This window comes from Ctenocephalides felis, unplaced genomic scaffold (assembly GCF_003426905.1).
Source record: "Ctenocephalides felis isolate EL2017-DRISC unplaced genomic scaffold, ASM342690v1 CF-g0.4_SCAFFOLD_03571, whole genome shotgun sequence".
Classification (NCBI taxonomy): Eukaryota; Metazoa; Arthropoda; class Insecta; order Siphonaptera; family Pulicidae; genus Ctenocephalides; species Ctenocephalides felis.
Window position 1 is genome coordinate 43,324,761 of NW_020539725.1, and position 18,903 is coordinate 43,343,663.

General features: G+C 28.2%; 1 protein-coding gene across 1 annotated transcript; it reads right to left on the reverse strand.

The window, feature by feature from the left end:
* Positions 1-1,363: 1,363 nt before the first annotated feature.
* On the reverse strand, positions 1,364-18,263 carry LOC113384896 (protein real-time-like). The gene is given in 17 exon segments (XM_026622668.1): positions 1,364-1,503; positions 1,693-1,820; positions 1,971-2,074; positions 2,151-2,268; positions 2,350-2,490; positions 2,567-2,679; positions 2,748-2,857; positions 2,956-3,104; positions 3,322-3,410; positions 3,503-3,692; positions 3,769-3,878; positions 4,280-4,393; positions 4,396-4,413; positions 4,925-5,054; positions 5,179-5,310; positions 5,803-5,952; positions 18,201-18,263. Coding segments are annotated over 17 exon segments (1,929 nt in total). The 3' UTR covers positions 1,364-1,433.
* Between the last annotated feature and the right edge of the window lie 640 nt (positions 18,264-18,903).

The following is an 18,903-nucleotide window of genomic DNA, read 5'->3' on the forward strand; positions in this document are numbered from 1 at the left end:
TTAAATAATACTAGAATGCAGATGTAATTTCAAAATTATAAATCGATTATTTGCGTAATTTTCATTCGCTTTTGATCTATGTATATTATAACGCAGATAATTTCAAAAGCTAATATCTTCGCGCCGTAATAGGGTAATAAACATAGAAATGCATAGACACATATTTGAAAAGCTTGCAGTAGCATAATAGAAACTTTTTGGGATACCGGTGCTGTCACACACGGCAGGCTTTCGCGCTTTGATCTTTGATTCAAAATGTTACGAACATTTTATTTTATTTAGTTTTTATATCTGCATAGTTATTGTAATAAATAATTGTGATTAATAAAATATTGCATATAGTTTGCAAACCAAGATTTTGATTAAGGATTGTAAGCATAGATAAAAGAGAGAGTATATGCATAGCATAGATAAAAGAAGTATATGTGTTGTATATGATTGTAAGTCATCTGTAAGTACATACTAGTCACTTATCTATGGATAAGCTAAGATAATAACCATTTTAACCAAGATTTATTAATGTTTAAAACCATACATTGTTGAGCAAAATAAATTTCCGGTTTCCGGAAAATTTTAGAATATAATTCAAAAACTGATCCAAAATCCAAATCCATGCAATTTATATGCAAGATCCTGCAATATGAAAAGTATTGGTAATTTGTTGGTAGAAAATCAACATATTGATGCTCGAAATTATTATATTGTGTAGGATTGAAACTGTTAGAAATTTGATGAGATAGTTTACTGAAGCCAATATCTCAATTATAAATCATTGATGATAAAAGGTGCTAATTTATAAAAAAATGTTTAAACTAATTAACTTCTGCTTAGGATTTGTTTATGAATTTTAGTAATTGTAAATTAATTTTTATCAGTGATTATTTTAATTCAATAATAAAATTATACAAGAAGACAAACTTGAAAATTTCAAGTTTTGTAGTCATAATTTAGTAAATCAAATAAACTTTATCAATCATATAATATATTTATAATTCCTACATTACATGCAATTGCTATAACTTATTAAATTTTTACACTAATTGAACTATTTCAGTATAGTATCTGTCACAAAAATAACATTTTGTTGAAACTAATTCTATGGTGAATTGCCACGCAATGCTTGTTGATATTATATTTAATATATTTTTGTAGATCTAATTTTCTTGGAAGATTTAATGTATTCCTGATATATAAATTTCATCTAAATATGTAATTATATATTTAGTTTTACAAAGATCTTTTGATAGCATGTCTGCTATATAAAACATTTTCTATTAAAACTTAAAATTAAGCTAAGGTTTTAAGTGTCACATATATGAGCATTTTGTCACTGTTTACTATATTACTATGCCACCTAATATTTTGTATCCGTAATTATATTCATTTAGTCTTAAATGATTTGTGCATTTTATGAAAATGCACATTTATAAAGATCACCGAGACAAACAAGAACTAGAAACGCTCAATGCAGACAGTCCTGATTGAAGACTAGTCATTGATCCTCTGAAACAATAAAGAATTATTAAACAATGCTAAATCATTTAAAATATTCAAACACTTATAATAATTGCAATTTTGGATTACCTAAAAGGTGTTAGTGAAAATGATGGTTCAAATTCAATGAAATAATACTGTTATTAAATAATTGCAAAATTTGTACAAAAAAGTATCTTATTCAAAATTAATTGAAACCTGTAATCTGACGAACTCAAAGTCTCATGATAATACATCACTCTTGACAATCCAGAACTTTGTTTTGCTCCTTGTTCCCTACGCCACTGCATTATATATGTACCACAGTGTGTCATTATATGTGACCCCTTAAAATAAATTTAAATTTTTTGATTCTCACATAATTATCAATTAAATATTAAATTTAATAAGCACGTGTTTCAGAAGACATAATTATTACTATTAATAATATTATTAATATCATAATTATCACTATTATCTATATGATAATAATTTACCTGCACACTCTCACCATCTTTACAAATTAAAGTTTTTTCAACTGAATGATACTGCTGCCCTTCTTTCCAATTTTTATTATCCAGCACAGAACTTTTACCGCCAACTACAAGCAGAATATATATATATATATATATATATATATATATATATATATACTTGATTATTATTTCATATTTTACCTTCTTCAATATTTTGATTTGTTCGATATACTGAGAAATTTATTGCTTGTCCCAACACATCAAAATCCCATGTTAATACACTTCTAGGATCAACATTATGTATTAAAACTTCATGAACCTAAAATTTAAAAATTTCTGTGTAATACTTATTAGGAAACTATAAATAATATTATTAGATGCAAATAAAAATTATGAATACCTGTCCTTGTGTTAATTGAATAGCGTGATATAAAGATTGATGTTCTGGAGAACTAGGCACTCCATTTTCACCAACCGTATTGGACGGATGACCAACAATATATAAAGATTTTGGTACCAGACCTCCTTCATGAATTTGTGTCTATAATATTTTTTATATTATATATAAAATGTTTATATATTCTGATATTGAGATTCATAAAAGTGTGAATGCTTACTTTACAGTCTCCGCCTAAAAAATCAGGTACAGAATCCTCAGGTATCAAAGTGTTTAAACCATCTAAACTATCACCAGCAGAGAAAAATACAAATTTACTCCTGGTATTTTCATCTATAATTATTCATTCAGATATATAATCGTGATTTGCTGTGAATGCCATAAAAATAATAAAGTAATACCTATAAATGTGCTAACTAAGGTCCACAGTATTGGAAAAACTCGCGGCGCTCGAACGATTAAAACACGACCCATAGTATCAGGATAATTTGCTTCCACTGTTTCAATTATTCTGTTTCATGATAAATATTTTTTTGAATGAGTTCTCAATAAAATAAATACATGAAATTCTGAAACCAAGATACAAGATAAATGCATTTAGTAATAAACCTTAAAAGTGTTCGAATTCCTGGTCTCCATAAATGGCGCATATTTAAGCCTTCCAGATCTACCAAGAGACACCAGCCACGCACTGCACGACCCATTTTTCTCGAAGATTGCATAATACGGCTCAACCCTTCTTCACAAATGTGCAAAGTCTAGATTTTAAATTAATTAAATGCCATTATTACCACTACGACCATATATATGTATAAAAAATAAACACTGTTACAAATAGTAAACACATTTACTTCTATGGAAATAGATAATATAGAAAAAAGTAGTGATTCCTAAAATGATTCACTATGAAAAAACAATAAAGAAATTGCTATAATAATAAATAAATAATAAAAATAAATATTACAATATTTTTACCAAGTTTAATATTCCCTCCTCCCCAACAGATTTGATTAGACCTTTAACATCCATGTGACCAAGTCTTAATAGGTATAATGGTCTTCCATCTGCATAAAAATTTATTGTTTATAAATTATAATTTGCTACACAAATGGCTGCTTCTAAAAATTGTAACAAGAATAAACTATAATCATTTTACCAATGTCAGTATTATGCCATCCTCCTGGAAAGTGATTAGTCAGCACCGTATGCATTCTGTAAGTTTGTTTCAGATGATCTATATTATTTTGCTTTCGCCACAACATACTTTTTTGAAACATCTCTTTAGCTCCTTGAATATCAAAATCACGCGCTCTCAGGAAACGAAGAAGTGTGAACCAATCCTGAGGCTGAGTCAAAGATTAGTCAAATCAATTTCAAATCATTCAATCAAGATTAAGCATATATTACACATGTTTTAATTACCTCTTCTGTGTCATCCTCCAAAATTGCTTTTTTGAATTGGAGTAGCTGAGATTCTTCCAGAGGTGTTAAATCGCAAAACCATTTTTTAATATATTCAGCATTCAAAAGATCTAATAAATATTAATCATCATGTTTATATATTTATATATTAACACTTGGAGATACTATTCGGCAAGGATGTTGGGCAATGTTGCATAGGTTGCATATATGTATATAGACAATAAAAAAAGTGTAATAATGTTGCTTCAGGCTAGTATAGGTTACTTCTAATTACTTCATTAGCTTGAAAATTTTCATTAACATGAAAATTGTAGATACGACAGAGAACTGGGAAAACATGTGTAGCATTATTGAGTATGTGAGGTGTGTGTGGTGGCCTGAAGACATGAAAGTTTAGGTCCAACAATTTCCAAAAATTATGTGTGGATATCTATAATCATGTATATTTTAGCATTATAATTACCTTCTTGCATGCCAGCATGCTCATTATTTACATCATCTTTTGACATACTTGTATAATTATTTTGTGAATTATCATTTAAAGTTGAGATATGATCTCCTTCAATAGCTGGAGCTGTCCAAGGACTAACATAAGTAATGTTTTCCTTTTTAAGTTCTTCTACAAGTATTCTATCAATTCTTTTCCTATACAAAATAAATTATGTTAATAAAAACAAATATTAATATAATTATCGTACTAATATCTCGCCAAATAGGCGTAAAATCTCAAAATTAAGATGTTTAATTCAAAGCTTTTTAATTAAAATTATGAAGTTGCTGCAAATCTTTTGAATTATATCGAAAGCAATGTTATCATTTTCAATTTGTTCAGAATATTTTTATAGAAAATTAACTAAAACTTTCAAACAAAAAAAAAATCAATGATGAATGAAGATTTTTAATCTTTGAATATATCTACTATGCTCTGAAGATTCATTGTTCCAATAAATTAAGATACATATTAGTAATTAAAATTATATTAAGATATTAAGATATTAAATTAAATTAAAGTATGTTTATTTCTCCATTTCTTGTGAGAAAAATTGTGGTTTGTCTAACAAACATTTTCATTTCACGTAAAACGAAATTAACCAAATAATTATAAATATGGTACAATCTCTAATATCTCTATATTTTATATCTTGCAAAATAATACCTTTCGCTATATTTTGTGAATATTGTTTCATGGCCAATTTTTCCATTGCACTTTCGAAACCAAAAAAGTTTTTAATATCAAGAGATGCTGTCTGATCAAAGCAAGTCCAAGATGGATTTTCTGGATGGACCTAATATAACAAATGAATGAATTATGACAAGGGAAACAATACCGATCGGTTATAAATATATTTAAAAATTCAGATTATAGGGTATTAATTTTCAACTACGTAATATATTATAAATGTCTCTTACGTAATATCTGCACTTTTCAACAACACCAACTCGATTTGCAAAGCTTTCGTTAACGGCATCGATAATCAAACATCTGGTCTTAAGATCTAATGTATTTGTTTGGATAAAATATACGACATCAACGCCAATAATCTGAAATCAAATAAAACTTGCCTTAGCACAGAGGTTCTTTTATTAAATCGGCAATCAATTCCGACTTTAAAATAATTGGTAGTAATATACAATACTCTACAATAATAAATTCGTTCTAAAAATTTATATAATTGTTCCGATTTAAAGTGACAAGAAATGTTTTAATAAGTGCATTTGTGAACAATTATTAGAAAATAATTAGGAATATTACAATTACATGTAAGTTTTTACACCATATCACTTTCTTATAAATTAGTTTTAATTAATAGTTTTATCTGTGCTTTCAAACTGGAGTCCACTGAAGATGACACAAAACAATGTGTCAAAACGTATAGAAACAATAAAAATGTTATTAGCCCATACAAGTTTTTACGTGATGGAGTATGCCTAAACTGTGAGTACAGCAAATTTAATATTGATTACAAGCCTGATATTAATTACAATTATTGCAGTTAAGAAGTGATGAAATCACAATTTTAGTCTGATACTCACTTTCTTCAGCAGATAAGGAGCCTCAACAGCCAATTTGCACCTCCTAATAGTTTCGCGACGTGATCGTTCTTCATTCCATTGATCGTGCGTGATTTCGCAATCAAGCACCACAGGAATTTGTGGACATGTTGGAAAACGACGCTCATACGCCTGGAAAATAATAAAAACCAATCAAATTATTAGATTTTTAACATTCCAAAGAAAGGGCTTTACTTAAAATACAATTCACACTCAGCCATTTAATTTTAAGAGCTTTGATATTAAAACGAGCTGGATATTACCACATTATTATGAAAACAATGATGGTAAAAAAATCTTGTTTCATAAAGAAATTAGGCAGACAAGTTCAAAACATCTGAAGAAGGATAAACCATTTTTCTGAAAACAATCATAAATAAAAATGTGAAGATCATCAATTATTAATCCAATTTTTATCGAAGAAATTATTAGTGTAAAACATTGGCTCAGGCGAAACCCATCATTTAATTAAAAAAAAATCGTAAAATTTCGTTTAAGTCGTAAATCGTAATTTTCGTTTTCGTTTAACATTCAATAAGAAATGAAGTAAGGTTCATAGAACCATCATATACTCGTATAACACAAGTATCGATACTTATTATTTGATCAAATATACGAAAAAAAAAAAAAATGTACAATCGCTGAAATTAACATATTCATATATTATTATTATTGACTCTTGCTTCGGGATTCGCAGCTATTACATAGCCTTCGTTTTGTGCAAAAATTCTTAAATTTTTTCCACAGTTTTGCAAAACAAAACTCTCATTATTTTTCTTATTAAAAAATTCATGATTATCGACTGGTTAGTGCAAAATTCTGTGATGTGTACACATTTTTAGATATAAAATACCATGCTCAATTCAATATCCACTGATGATGACATCAAATTGTATGTCGAAACGTTTGAAATTAAAGATTATTTTTGAATATTTGCTTTTTGATGTATCGCCCTCAAGAAATCACTCATTATTGTTATTATTATATATATATGTGAATCAGCTGGCTAATTGACTTTTATCGTTTGCATAATCAGAAATTATTAAAATGTAATAAATATTCAATTTAAATTAATATTAGAATTCAAATAGTAGAATTATAACATACCAATCAGGAATAAGAAATGCAATTAAAACAATTATTTTGCATTAAAAAAGTGTTTAACCAGTACGCCGGTTGATCTATGCATGTTACAGGTTTACCATAAATTGCATATGATTGCAAAACATCTTAATATGATTTAAGACTAGTCAAATATTTGAAAAATTAAAATTAACCATTCTCAACCCCAGTACATCTGTTTTACTCTGAGAAAGGATACATGTAGTATATCTTTCAACAGTGAACAACAGCTGTAAATAAATTTGAATCAAATCCCTTAGAATGCATTTAGGTGTTTGGCTTGGAAAACACCATATAAAATGTAAAATACAACGAATCCAAGAACTCAACAGGCTATTGGTCCTATCAAAATTATCCTTGGGATAAAGTTCTTATTTATAATTAAACTTATTTGTAATCAAACCTATCAAAGTTTGGGGCAGAACTACAAAGACTAACATAGTAGGTAAAATAATGTTAGAAAGAATGGAATCAAAATTACTTAGGGCAATGACTGATGCCCTGAAGTATATTCAAATTTTCATAATACACAACGATCTTCAAATCCAGTTATACCAGATGCAATTAAAACAGAAACAACAATCATATTCAAAATAGTAAGACACTAATTAATTAGTTACACCATTACTCAATACCTCAGTCAATAAGAAGACTAAAAAAATGCATAATATTTTTGATGAATAGCTCAAAGAAATTGCATAATGCTCTATTAACATATGTATATATATATATATATATATATATATATATATAAGGGCTGAAATTTGAAAAATTCCATTTTGACCCATTTAAAGTGCCCCAATCGCGTCCTAATGTATGACCGACCCCCACTAACTTTGGAAGGCCGATCCACCCATGTCCGTGGTTCAACCCCTGGAACTTCCCCTGAGCGGTTTTTCAACATTTAACCCTTATTTTTGGGTCAATGCACGGGACATCAGAATTCATTTTAAAGGTATGGTTTCTTCAGCAAAGTATCTTATTTTGATCCCTAGAATCCGAAAATCATATGTGCCTAAGTAACCTTTAAATCGACCCACCCATATATATATAACTGTGTGTGTATGTTTGTGTACCCAAGTTGTTTCAGTAATGTCAAAACCTTCACCCCCTAAAGCGAAATAAATTATTAAGTTGATCTAATCAAACCACTCACGAAAATTCCACCAGAACATCAGTTCTTCAATAGACCTGAATTATATACACTACGAACCAAACTATTAATTACTTTTTGTACTTTGTACATTGTAATGGTAAGCCTCAATGCAATTAATATTTAGGCGTTCGTCGAAAACATGAAACATTAAAAAATTCTATGTTAAATAATTTACATTAGCGTACATTATATAAATAATATATATTAATGACTTATACACGTGCATATTAAGTTGTATCAGTTTTACAATATTTAAATAGGAGGACAATATGTGCTATTTCTCTTTTTATTAATTATTATTAGTTATGTTATTCTTTTAAACAAGTTTAGTGTTTAATAAATTTTATATAATTTTTTGGGGTTTCCCTGGTTTGATTTCTGAATGATGAGATGCATTAAGTGTAGAAACGTTTAATAGAATTTTTTTTATATTTTAATCCTTTATTAATTTGACTATATTATATAATATAGATATATATATATATTTATTATATTATATATCTATATATAGTATTATTTATAATATATATATATTATATATATATACTACACATATACATTATTTGTTATTCGTGATATATATTAAAAAGTCGATTTGAAATTCGAGAAATACCGACTGTTTTAATTAGCAGTGCATATCTATTCATAAGTATTGTTATTTTTATTCTATTCAGCCTTCATTTGTAATTATTATACAGTTTTTATTACTTAAATTTTAAATGCCAATAACAAGCTTAATATGATAAATTGAAGAAGTAGAATATAAATAATTTTAATCATTAGTCAATAATTATACAATAGCAATGCCTCAAAATCAATGTACAATTAAAGCAAAGTTGAATATTAAAATTTTAAGCTACCAACTATATTTTTAAAGGTAAAGGGCATCCAGCATCTACTGATAAAGTTCGGTTATTTGAAAAGGCTCACCTAGGGGATGTCTATTAATTGCGTGATCGATTTTTAAGGATTTTTGGATCCCCCCTTGGTGATAAATGTTTGAATTTTTTAAATGTGATATTTGTGATTTTTTGTCAAACCCCTAAAAAAATCACGCGATTAATGGACCTTATGGCCCCCTACTTATTTGAAAAAGTAACCTTTCAAACTTTAATTCAAAATTTACAAATTTTCTCAAAATCGCTGAATGGCGTGTGGTGGAAAGGCAGATTGTAATTTAATAAGGAAATTTAAAAAGAAAAGATTGCTGAGTGTCGTCTTTGACTTTGTCCTGGGTTAAACAACAATAATCTTATTTTCGTAATGTGGTATAATATGAGTCAGTTTTCAAACCACGTTATATGTAAAACCAATCTCATATTATTTATTATTTACCGCTATGCTTTTACCTTGTATGCGATCGTAATAAATAATTTCATTGACACAGCAGAGCCAAATATCATTATGCAGACCGACAGACGCATACGTTTTAAAAGAACTACCTCTGCGATTCACATACATATATTGTTTCTACAGTTAAATAATCTGTTCATTTAACAAATATATGAACTCGCACTCGGAGAGCTATGGGAATTGAATCAGAGGTCCCAGATTCGTCACTAACCTCGAGTAGCCTGATGTCAAGCAGTAGGAACGTCGGCTTTTACTTGAAAGTATAGCATAGTCCTTGTCCGCCATTGTTACATCAAAAATATTCATCACTATTACAGAAGTGCACAAATAAAATACCATACATAGAGATGAGACAACTGGGATGCCAACTATAAAACCGACGTAAGTTAAGGGGGTATTCTAGTGTAGAAATTCAAAACATCGATTTTTTTTTATTTATATTTTCAAAGTTTAACTATCTAAGAATATGGGTACGAGAAGGTTTTTGAAAATTTGAATTATTTTCGTAGATATAGGCATTTTACAGACTCGGTCTCGATACTGGTTTGGCTTCACGCAAAACTTTAAATGCGTTTTTCTCAGAAAAGACTTTTTCAGTACTGTTGACACGATTTCTTGAGTTCTACTCGACCGATTCATTTGAAATGTTCAGAGAGTCTGGTTTGTAGACCGATCTATAGCCCGAACTAGGATTATCGCCAAATTCCAATTTTTACTATTTTTAAAAAATTCGAGAAACTCAAACAAAACAGTAAAAAAACACTTTTTTTTCAAACAGTCGCCAAATTGTTAAAAATATTTTTTTTTACTCATCGCTAGTACGGGCGACTGCGACATAAATTGAGATATATATCTTTTATTTTGCATTTCCGATGGCTAGGAGGGCTTGAATCATGTCAGCCTGAGATGCCAATTTTTTGAAAAACTTTTACTATTACTTTTTTATTTTTTGCATTTTCGATGGCCAGGAGGGCTGAAATCATGTCAAGACTGAGGTGCCAATTTTTGAGACCACCACTTCATCAGCTGCCAGTTTTTACAATTTTCAAATTTTGTATTTTTTAATTTTTGTTTTGTATTTTAATAATATTAATAAACAAGTGGTAAAAAATGGATAGTAAAAACATTCATTGCTTTCTTTTACGACACTTTAAAAATGACCTAAAATTCATCGCTCTACACTAAAATACCCCCTTAAGACAAATTATCAAAACAGCTGAAGTTTCTGATGGCTATCAAATAATGAATAATAAAAATAAGTCCTAATTCGTTCCAGTATGATTATGATAGATCACAATTTGAATCATGTTTACAATAGTGGTGATATTGGATTCATAAATAATGATTATAATAAATACGTCAGAGATTTAGTTACCGTTCTCAGAACAATTTTATTAACATTGCGGTCAGGGTCATTTGTCATCAACATAAAACAAGTACTCGTACTTGCACCGACGAGTAATTCAGAGGATGTTGTATCCAAATATTTTATAGGCATATTTGAAAGGAAATGTAACCCGATAAAATTGGTAGTCATCATAGTAATACCGACCTTTGATTGTTGTCTGAATATAATTGAGTTTAAAAATAAGTATTTAAAAGTTTGACGATATTTAAGTGGTAACCGAATTTCTTGACAACTCACATTATTTTTTATAATTCTAAAATATTTTATTTTCAACATAGCTATAATAGTCCAGTCATTATAGTCAATTCACCTCGGAATTTGAGATACCCAGCTGCAAGTCTGTAAATACTTGTATATTGACACCCTAAAGTTGTCTAAAACCTACATATGGTAGGGTGTAATTACCATATGTAGGTTTTGGGACAACTTTTAGAGTGTCAATATACAAGTATTTACAGACTTACAGCTGGGTATCACGAATTCCTAGATTCTTACCTAATTTAAGCTTAAATGACTGGACTATAAGAGAAACTAGTGGTGTATGGCATCGTGCCTTAAGGCAAATTGCTGAAACTTTCCGTACCGTAATGAAATATTCGAGAAATTTTAAACGTTTTCAAATATATTATTACAAATACTGTAATTTTCATTATTTTTGCTATCTTGTTATATCTGAGCAAATACCGAATAAAATTACAAAAATATTTTTTGAAAAAAAAAAAAATTAAAAACAATTTTTTTTCCAAAAGCAATTATTTTGTTGAAACGAGCAGAAAGTTTTCTGAATCGTTTAAATCGAACGCTTAGTTCTATCAAAAACTGCAATTTTTTTTAACATTTAGCTCTGTATCTCCGAAACCGCTGGGCCAAAAACTAATAACGACTTTTCCCCGTCATTACGAACTGAATGTTTTTTGGATCATACAAATCGGATGATCGGTTCTCTCAAAAACTCGATTTCTATTTTCTGCATTCTTTGCTCCATATCTCCGTAACGGCTGGACCTGCCTTTGCCAAAAACTAATCAGCACATCTCCATATTAATAGGAATCGAATGTTTTTTAAACCATTCAAATCGGTTGATCCGTGCGCCCGAAAACGTGGACGAAAAAATTACGGACATACAAAACACACACACACACACATCCTTTTTTTCTGAGGTATGCCAAAATGTTCAGAAACCTTCAAAACGTCGAGAAATGCAAAAATTTTCATTTTTGATTTTCTGCCCATTACTATAACTACCCTACGGTTAATGAGAGGTTTTCAGGATCGATACTCTTCTTGGAGAGCATGATGTCAAAAAGTAGAACACCGATTTTCACTTGATAATATACATCTAAATATGTTTTTAAATGAAATAGCCCTTTACCGGAATGGATGCATTAAATTAAAATTGAATCATCAGTTTTCGAAAAATTCTAATAATGAATTATATCAAATAGAGATTCCGTTAGGTTGCCTTCTAAGAAGCCGCGTGGTCAAGTAGTATCATCACTACTCTGATAAGTTCTGATTGCTCTTAAAAAAATAATAATATAATACTAAACAAACATTTTTACAAAAACTTCAAACATAATTTAAGTCTAAAATTACAATTATATCTTTGTAAACAAAATTATAAATTTGAAAGCAATATATAACATGATTTCATCCCTCAAAATTAACAAGAATGAGTTCAGAAACACAAAAATTAAGGAAGTTATAAAGTATGTGATATACTTTGATCTATGATCATAATATGTTCGCAAAACAGATTAGATTGAAAATAAAAAATATCTAATTATCAGATGTATTACACGTGCAGACATCAATGCCATTATTAGACTGGTCATGAGTTGTTATTTATATTGAACGTTTAGATAAAAATGTTTTGGATGAAATGTTAAAATACGGAAACAAGTGTAAATAACATGTTGGCTAAAAATTGAAATGCCATATTAAACGTGTTATAAAAGATTTGGTATAATGAAAAGTGATAGTGGAAAGTTAAATATAATAAAGCGATCCTTATCTAATTAAACATAATTTGCCCACACAATTTTAGTGGCGATACACTGAACCAATCAAGCATCTAATACCCTATATATGAGTAGGTTATATAAACTAGAAATTTTTATCAATTATTATTATAAATATTTACAAAAAGTTGTATACTTTCCGGAATGCAAACCACAACAAATTAGATTATAATGGAAAAAACAAGATAAAACCATCAAATATAGAATAAACGTGTAAAACTTTCCTTAATTCTCTTCAAAATTCTCAATTCGAGCCGTTAATCAGGGTTAATGTATTTAGCGAATAACATTTCATATGAATATTTATTCTTGGAACAAAGATGAAATTTGGCAGTTCTTTTCCACTGAAATAGAGAGCGAATAGATGACACACCACCAAACAATTCTAATTACGTATACAAATATATCCTAGATAATCCAATTCAAAGAAATCGATAGATGTTCGTCTCATTCCAAAGTATAAGAATTAATTTTAAACTAAAAATATTTATAGGTATTAGATTTAATATCGAAAATAACCGTAAACATTAAAATATTATTTTTTTAAATTTTTTATTATTGTTTCAACAGCAATCAGAACTCTTATTCTATATGTTTTATAAGTTGTTTTTCTTGAACACGTATGACCTAACGTATTTTTATGAGAGGCAAGGCAACCCATCGGTTTATCATTCTCCTATGTGTTCTTTTATGTCTAATAGTTATCATATGATTGAATGATGCAGCTATGTCCACGAAGGACGATTTCCACTTGGAATTATATTGTGATCTATAACGGAAAATTGACATCAAAGCAGCCTGATGTCAGGCTTTGGCGGTAGCGGGAGTCGAACCAACGAACCCAGGACTTGTTGGTGCTAGCTAAGGTTCGAACCGATTTCGCCACGCCGGACTCACCCTTTTCGGGAATTAGTAATATTACCGATTATTATAATTTTTAGCCTTTAATTCATTAATAAATTTTATAAATTCATTTGTACAATATCCCTGACCGACAAAACATCCAAACAAACAAAACCCAACTGAGCATTTTATTTTTTACGCCGCTGAAAGAAAATTTTGAAAATAAACAAAATAATAATATTCTACAAATATATTTATATTTTTTTTCAATTTGCCTAAAAATGTTTTCGAATAGATATTGCGATAATAACGGCATTGACATTACGATGATCAATCCTAAAATGTCATCGCAGTAGAAAACTAACGGTTGATGTCGATAACCCAATCATTATAAAACAAAAACTATTCAATAGCAAATATTTTAAATGTCATACGAAAGTAGAAGTTGACCTCAGAATATTGATCTATTAAACGACAAAGTTAGAAAAAGCTAACATTTCCATATGCTCCATAAGCACAGGTTAGGGTTATCATACGGGTTCGATCCCCTTTATGGGCAAGCTGGTATCAAGCAGTAGTAATATTTAATATCTTGGAAATATAGACCTAATAAGAGAAGCTCGAGTGAATTTCGGATTGTCGTACCCAAATGAGAAATAAAGCATACACACACATAATGTTTTTTTCAAATTTGCTGACCAAAGGATTCAAAATGACTCAAAGCGCCGAGAAAACAAAATTAGCAAATCAAAATTAGCAAGTGAAAAATATAACAATTGTATTTTATAAAGTAATACATCAATTCCATTTTTATTTTTATTTTATTTTATTTCCTTAATTGATTTATCAGCCACATACAACCAATCTTGCAATAGAGATATTTGTTCGGTATGAAAATAAATGGCAAATGAAAACCACTTATGTTTCTTGTTTGTGACACCAAAATGGTAGTAGAAAATATGAAGAAATAACTGCCGAATACATTATGATAAGATAAAGTTGGCATATTATTATTCGAAAATAAAGTACGAGGCAGCAGAAAATACGACGTGATGAGAATCGAAAAATAATCGTATAGTAAGTAGAATTATTTATAACACTAATTATTAGTGCAAATTAATAATTAAGCTAAATGAATAAATGAGTTTAGTTTCGAAATCAAAACTCATCAAGCGTAAAATCTAATTGTTCTTGAACTTCTGAATGGCGGGAATTCAAACATATGTCGAATATCGTCATTTTCAAATAGGTTAATATGTACCTGTTATAAAGATACGTCATACATACGGTTCATGTGCTGTAAGGTATCATTAAACTAATTACAGATTTAAAATATGTATTAATTGTAAACCTCCTAAATAAAAGATAAGTTTCGATGTATATTCTTTATACCATACATCGACTAATGGACTGAAACACATTTCAATCTCTCAAACCGGTTTAGCTTGAATTCGAGTTGAATGGGTTTGACTGTACTGTACTTATATGTAACTAATAAAAAACCAACTGCAATACCACTTTTATTAAAGCAAATTGGAAATGCAAGTTTTATTCAGAATTAGCAATTATGGCAAATATTCAAACGTGAGCAGTGAAGCTTAAGATTGATAAATTAAAACATTTAGACACATAAAATTGATTCTTTCTGTTAAAAATTAATTTGAACATTGATTCGTAATCTATACCCAATAATAATATGGGATTTCAGAGTACACAACAAAGTTTTAAAAAAACTGGTGGTGTATGGCATCATGCCTTAAGGCAAATTACTGTAACTGCCCGTATCAAAAATTATTTTTTTTTTAAATATTAACATTTTTGAGAAAAATTTACTTCGAAAAAATTAGATTTTTGAGAAACTATAATTTTTTGACAAGATTTTTTTTTTTTTGAAAAATAATGTTTTCTTTATTTTGAAATATTTTGGAAATTCTGAACTTTTTTTCAAAGCAATCGTACTGCTTTAACAGCATAGAGACGAAATATCGAAGCGCGTAAGCGCCGTGTCGCCGTCTAACGGATGAACATTGGCATGGAACCCATAGGAATGTAAACAAAATTTATACTTATTATTAAAATCTCCATAAAATATCTGATAATTTGATGTGCATATATCTAATGATCATTTTTGACCTCCAAATAGCATTTTGTTTTTACTTTTTTTTACCAGATCTCCGGAATCGCTAGACCTGCCTTCCCAAAAACTTAATCAATTCTTCATCTTGTCAAAACAAGTAAAAATGTTTTTTGAATTATTAAAATCGGACGCCCAATTCTCTTTAAAACTAAGTTACAGTTTTTGGCTCTTTTTGCCCTGTCTCATCGGAACCGCTAGACCTGCCTCTGTTAGAAACTAATCAGCACGTCTCCTTATTAATAGCAATCGAATATTTTAAAATTTTCCAAATCAATTGATTCGTTGTAGCCGAAATCGTCGACAAAAATTTGTATCCGCACACACGCACACACATACATCGTTTTTTCTAAGATATGCCAAAATGTTCAGAAAACCTCTGAAACGTAAAGATATATAAAATTTTTCAGTTTCGATTTTTTGCGATTACTAATTGTTAATAATATGCCTTTTGTGATATTTTAATAAATCGAACGGAGAAAGGATCATTTCACTTTCAAATAAGAAAGACACTATTTACATTGGCAGTTGTTCATTAATTATTCTTATTCAACATTGCTCTCCTCTATAAATAATAAAAAAATTTAATGATCACTTTCTACAAAAAATGTTTATATAGAAACACTTTTTTATGATATATGACATCGGGTCGTTGACTCGCATTTTGTTTTCCAGATTCTTTTCTCCTGTACAAATATCGTAAATGTTATATTTTAAGATGTTTAATCACAATATATGCCAAACTCTCAGGTTTTTAGTTTAAATTCCAACAATTTCTTATCAAAGTCTCAAAATTAATTTAATATTTCCAGATAGATCTAGATAAAAATCGTATAAATTAGCTTTGTGTGAAAATCGATAAAAGAATTTTTTTGTAATCAGCAAATTAGAATTCTCAAAATATATCATGAGTTATTTCAATGTCAATGAAATCAATTTGAATATACACATATAATTATCAATTAAAAACAAATTTTCTGTCTGTATAGAATCCTTTAATAATTGTGGGATGCATAAAATTTCCAATACATTTTAAAGTTAAATTTTAAGTTTAAAGGTTCGATAAGGAGTCTGTTTTGTTTTTGATTAGTAGATTGTAGAATTTGTTAATGAAATCTCTATAGTTTTTATTCAAGTGCAATTACATTTATATCTATATTTCTGCAAAACTCCATTTCAGGGGGGATCTGAATGTTTACAAGTAAATGAGATATTTATATATATGTATATTGAAATGACTTATTACTCTTAAGCAATACATATTGTTATTCAAATATATGAATATTATTTATGCTTTTTTATCCATTTCAAAGTTAGATAAGAATATTCTAGGATAATTAAAAAGTTTCACATTCTCTATTGATAATACTAAAATGATATTTATTTTAATAATTAGTGCAGGATAAAAATAAAATAAAAATTATATCACGCATGTGTTAATTATTTCTATCAACACTTATAGCTTTTCTTTTGTTTGATGAAAAATAGAAGAATCAAAGTGATTATACTAATTTAATTATTCTAATGAATAGATAAGCAATACATATTGTTATTCAAATATATGAATATTATTTATGCTTTTTTATCCATTTCAAAGTTAGATAAGAATATTCTAGGATAATTAAAAAGTTTCACATTCTCTATTGATAATACTAAAATGATATTTATTTTAATAATTAGTGCAGGATAAAAATAAAATAAAAATTATATCACGCATGTGTTAATTATTTCTATCAACACTTATAGCTTTTCTTTTGTTTGATGCAAAATAGAAGAATCAAAGTGATTATTACTAATTTAATTATTCTAATGAATAGATAATACGTTTACAAGTAGTTCTTAGAATATGACCACTACAGAGGTGATGTATTTAATGAATATTTAAAAATTTGCCAATAATTTATTTTTAGCATATGCAAATTTGTTCATATTTTACTATGCAGTGACACTTACTAATTTCCTTACATTAAAGATAAAGAATACGTTTGTTTGTTTTAGCATTTTTATTATGTATGTATATATACATACATAATTTGTATAATATTTAATACAAATAAATATACATACATACAGACACAAACCAGCAGGGTGTATATATATATATATATATATATATATATATATATATTATAGAGTTTAATATTCGGGTTTATTATATTTTATTGGCGCATAAAATCAATTAAAATATATATTATGTTTTATTGATATATATATATTATATATATATATATCTAATATATAAACAATATATAAACATTAATATTACAAACATATAATAAATATTATATATATATATATATATATATATATATCTAATGTTTAGGATAATATTTTTCTACTTACCGCCATCACTAATTCGAATGGATATTTGTAAATTCGGACTGGAGATTGATAATGTTGCACCATTTTTTGTTTTTTTTATTTTACACTTATATAATTTTTAAAACTTAAAACTAAGAAACATCAACAACTGGCATAATCCATAATATATTAAAATTATTAAAAGATTACTATTAACAAATAAATATTTATTTTCTTCTATATATTTATAATACAAAATCGGCCAAGCAGGCCGATCGGGGCCTTTCTTCTATCACACACTCACGGACACAACACGTTCGCGAGCTTCTTTCAGATCTGTCAAATGTGTCAAACTGGATTCGAGTAGTAACTCAAGAGCGAATTTGCGTGACAGAGAGCTGGCCGGCATTACATCAAAATATTTCCTTATATGGATTTAGAACTTCACTTTACAATGTTTAATTTAAAATAAAATAATTAAAAAATAAATATAGAAAGTTGACTAAATTAATGAACATCTTTATAATCTATAATACTTGTAAAATATCGAGACCCATTTTCAATATAAAATTTCACAAAATATCAATTGATTAAATTAAAACACACGCGTAAATACGTTGCACTTTATAACAGTTATATCTTTTCATAAGCAATCACTCTTTAAAATCCTATCTTTAAAAAATAAACAAATCGAAATACTTTTTTTCAATTTTAGCCACAGAAGTAAATTTGGTACTGGATGTCC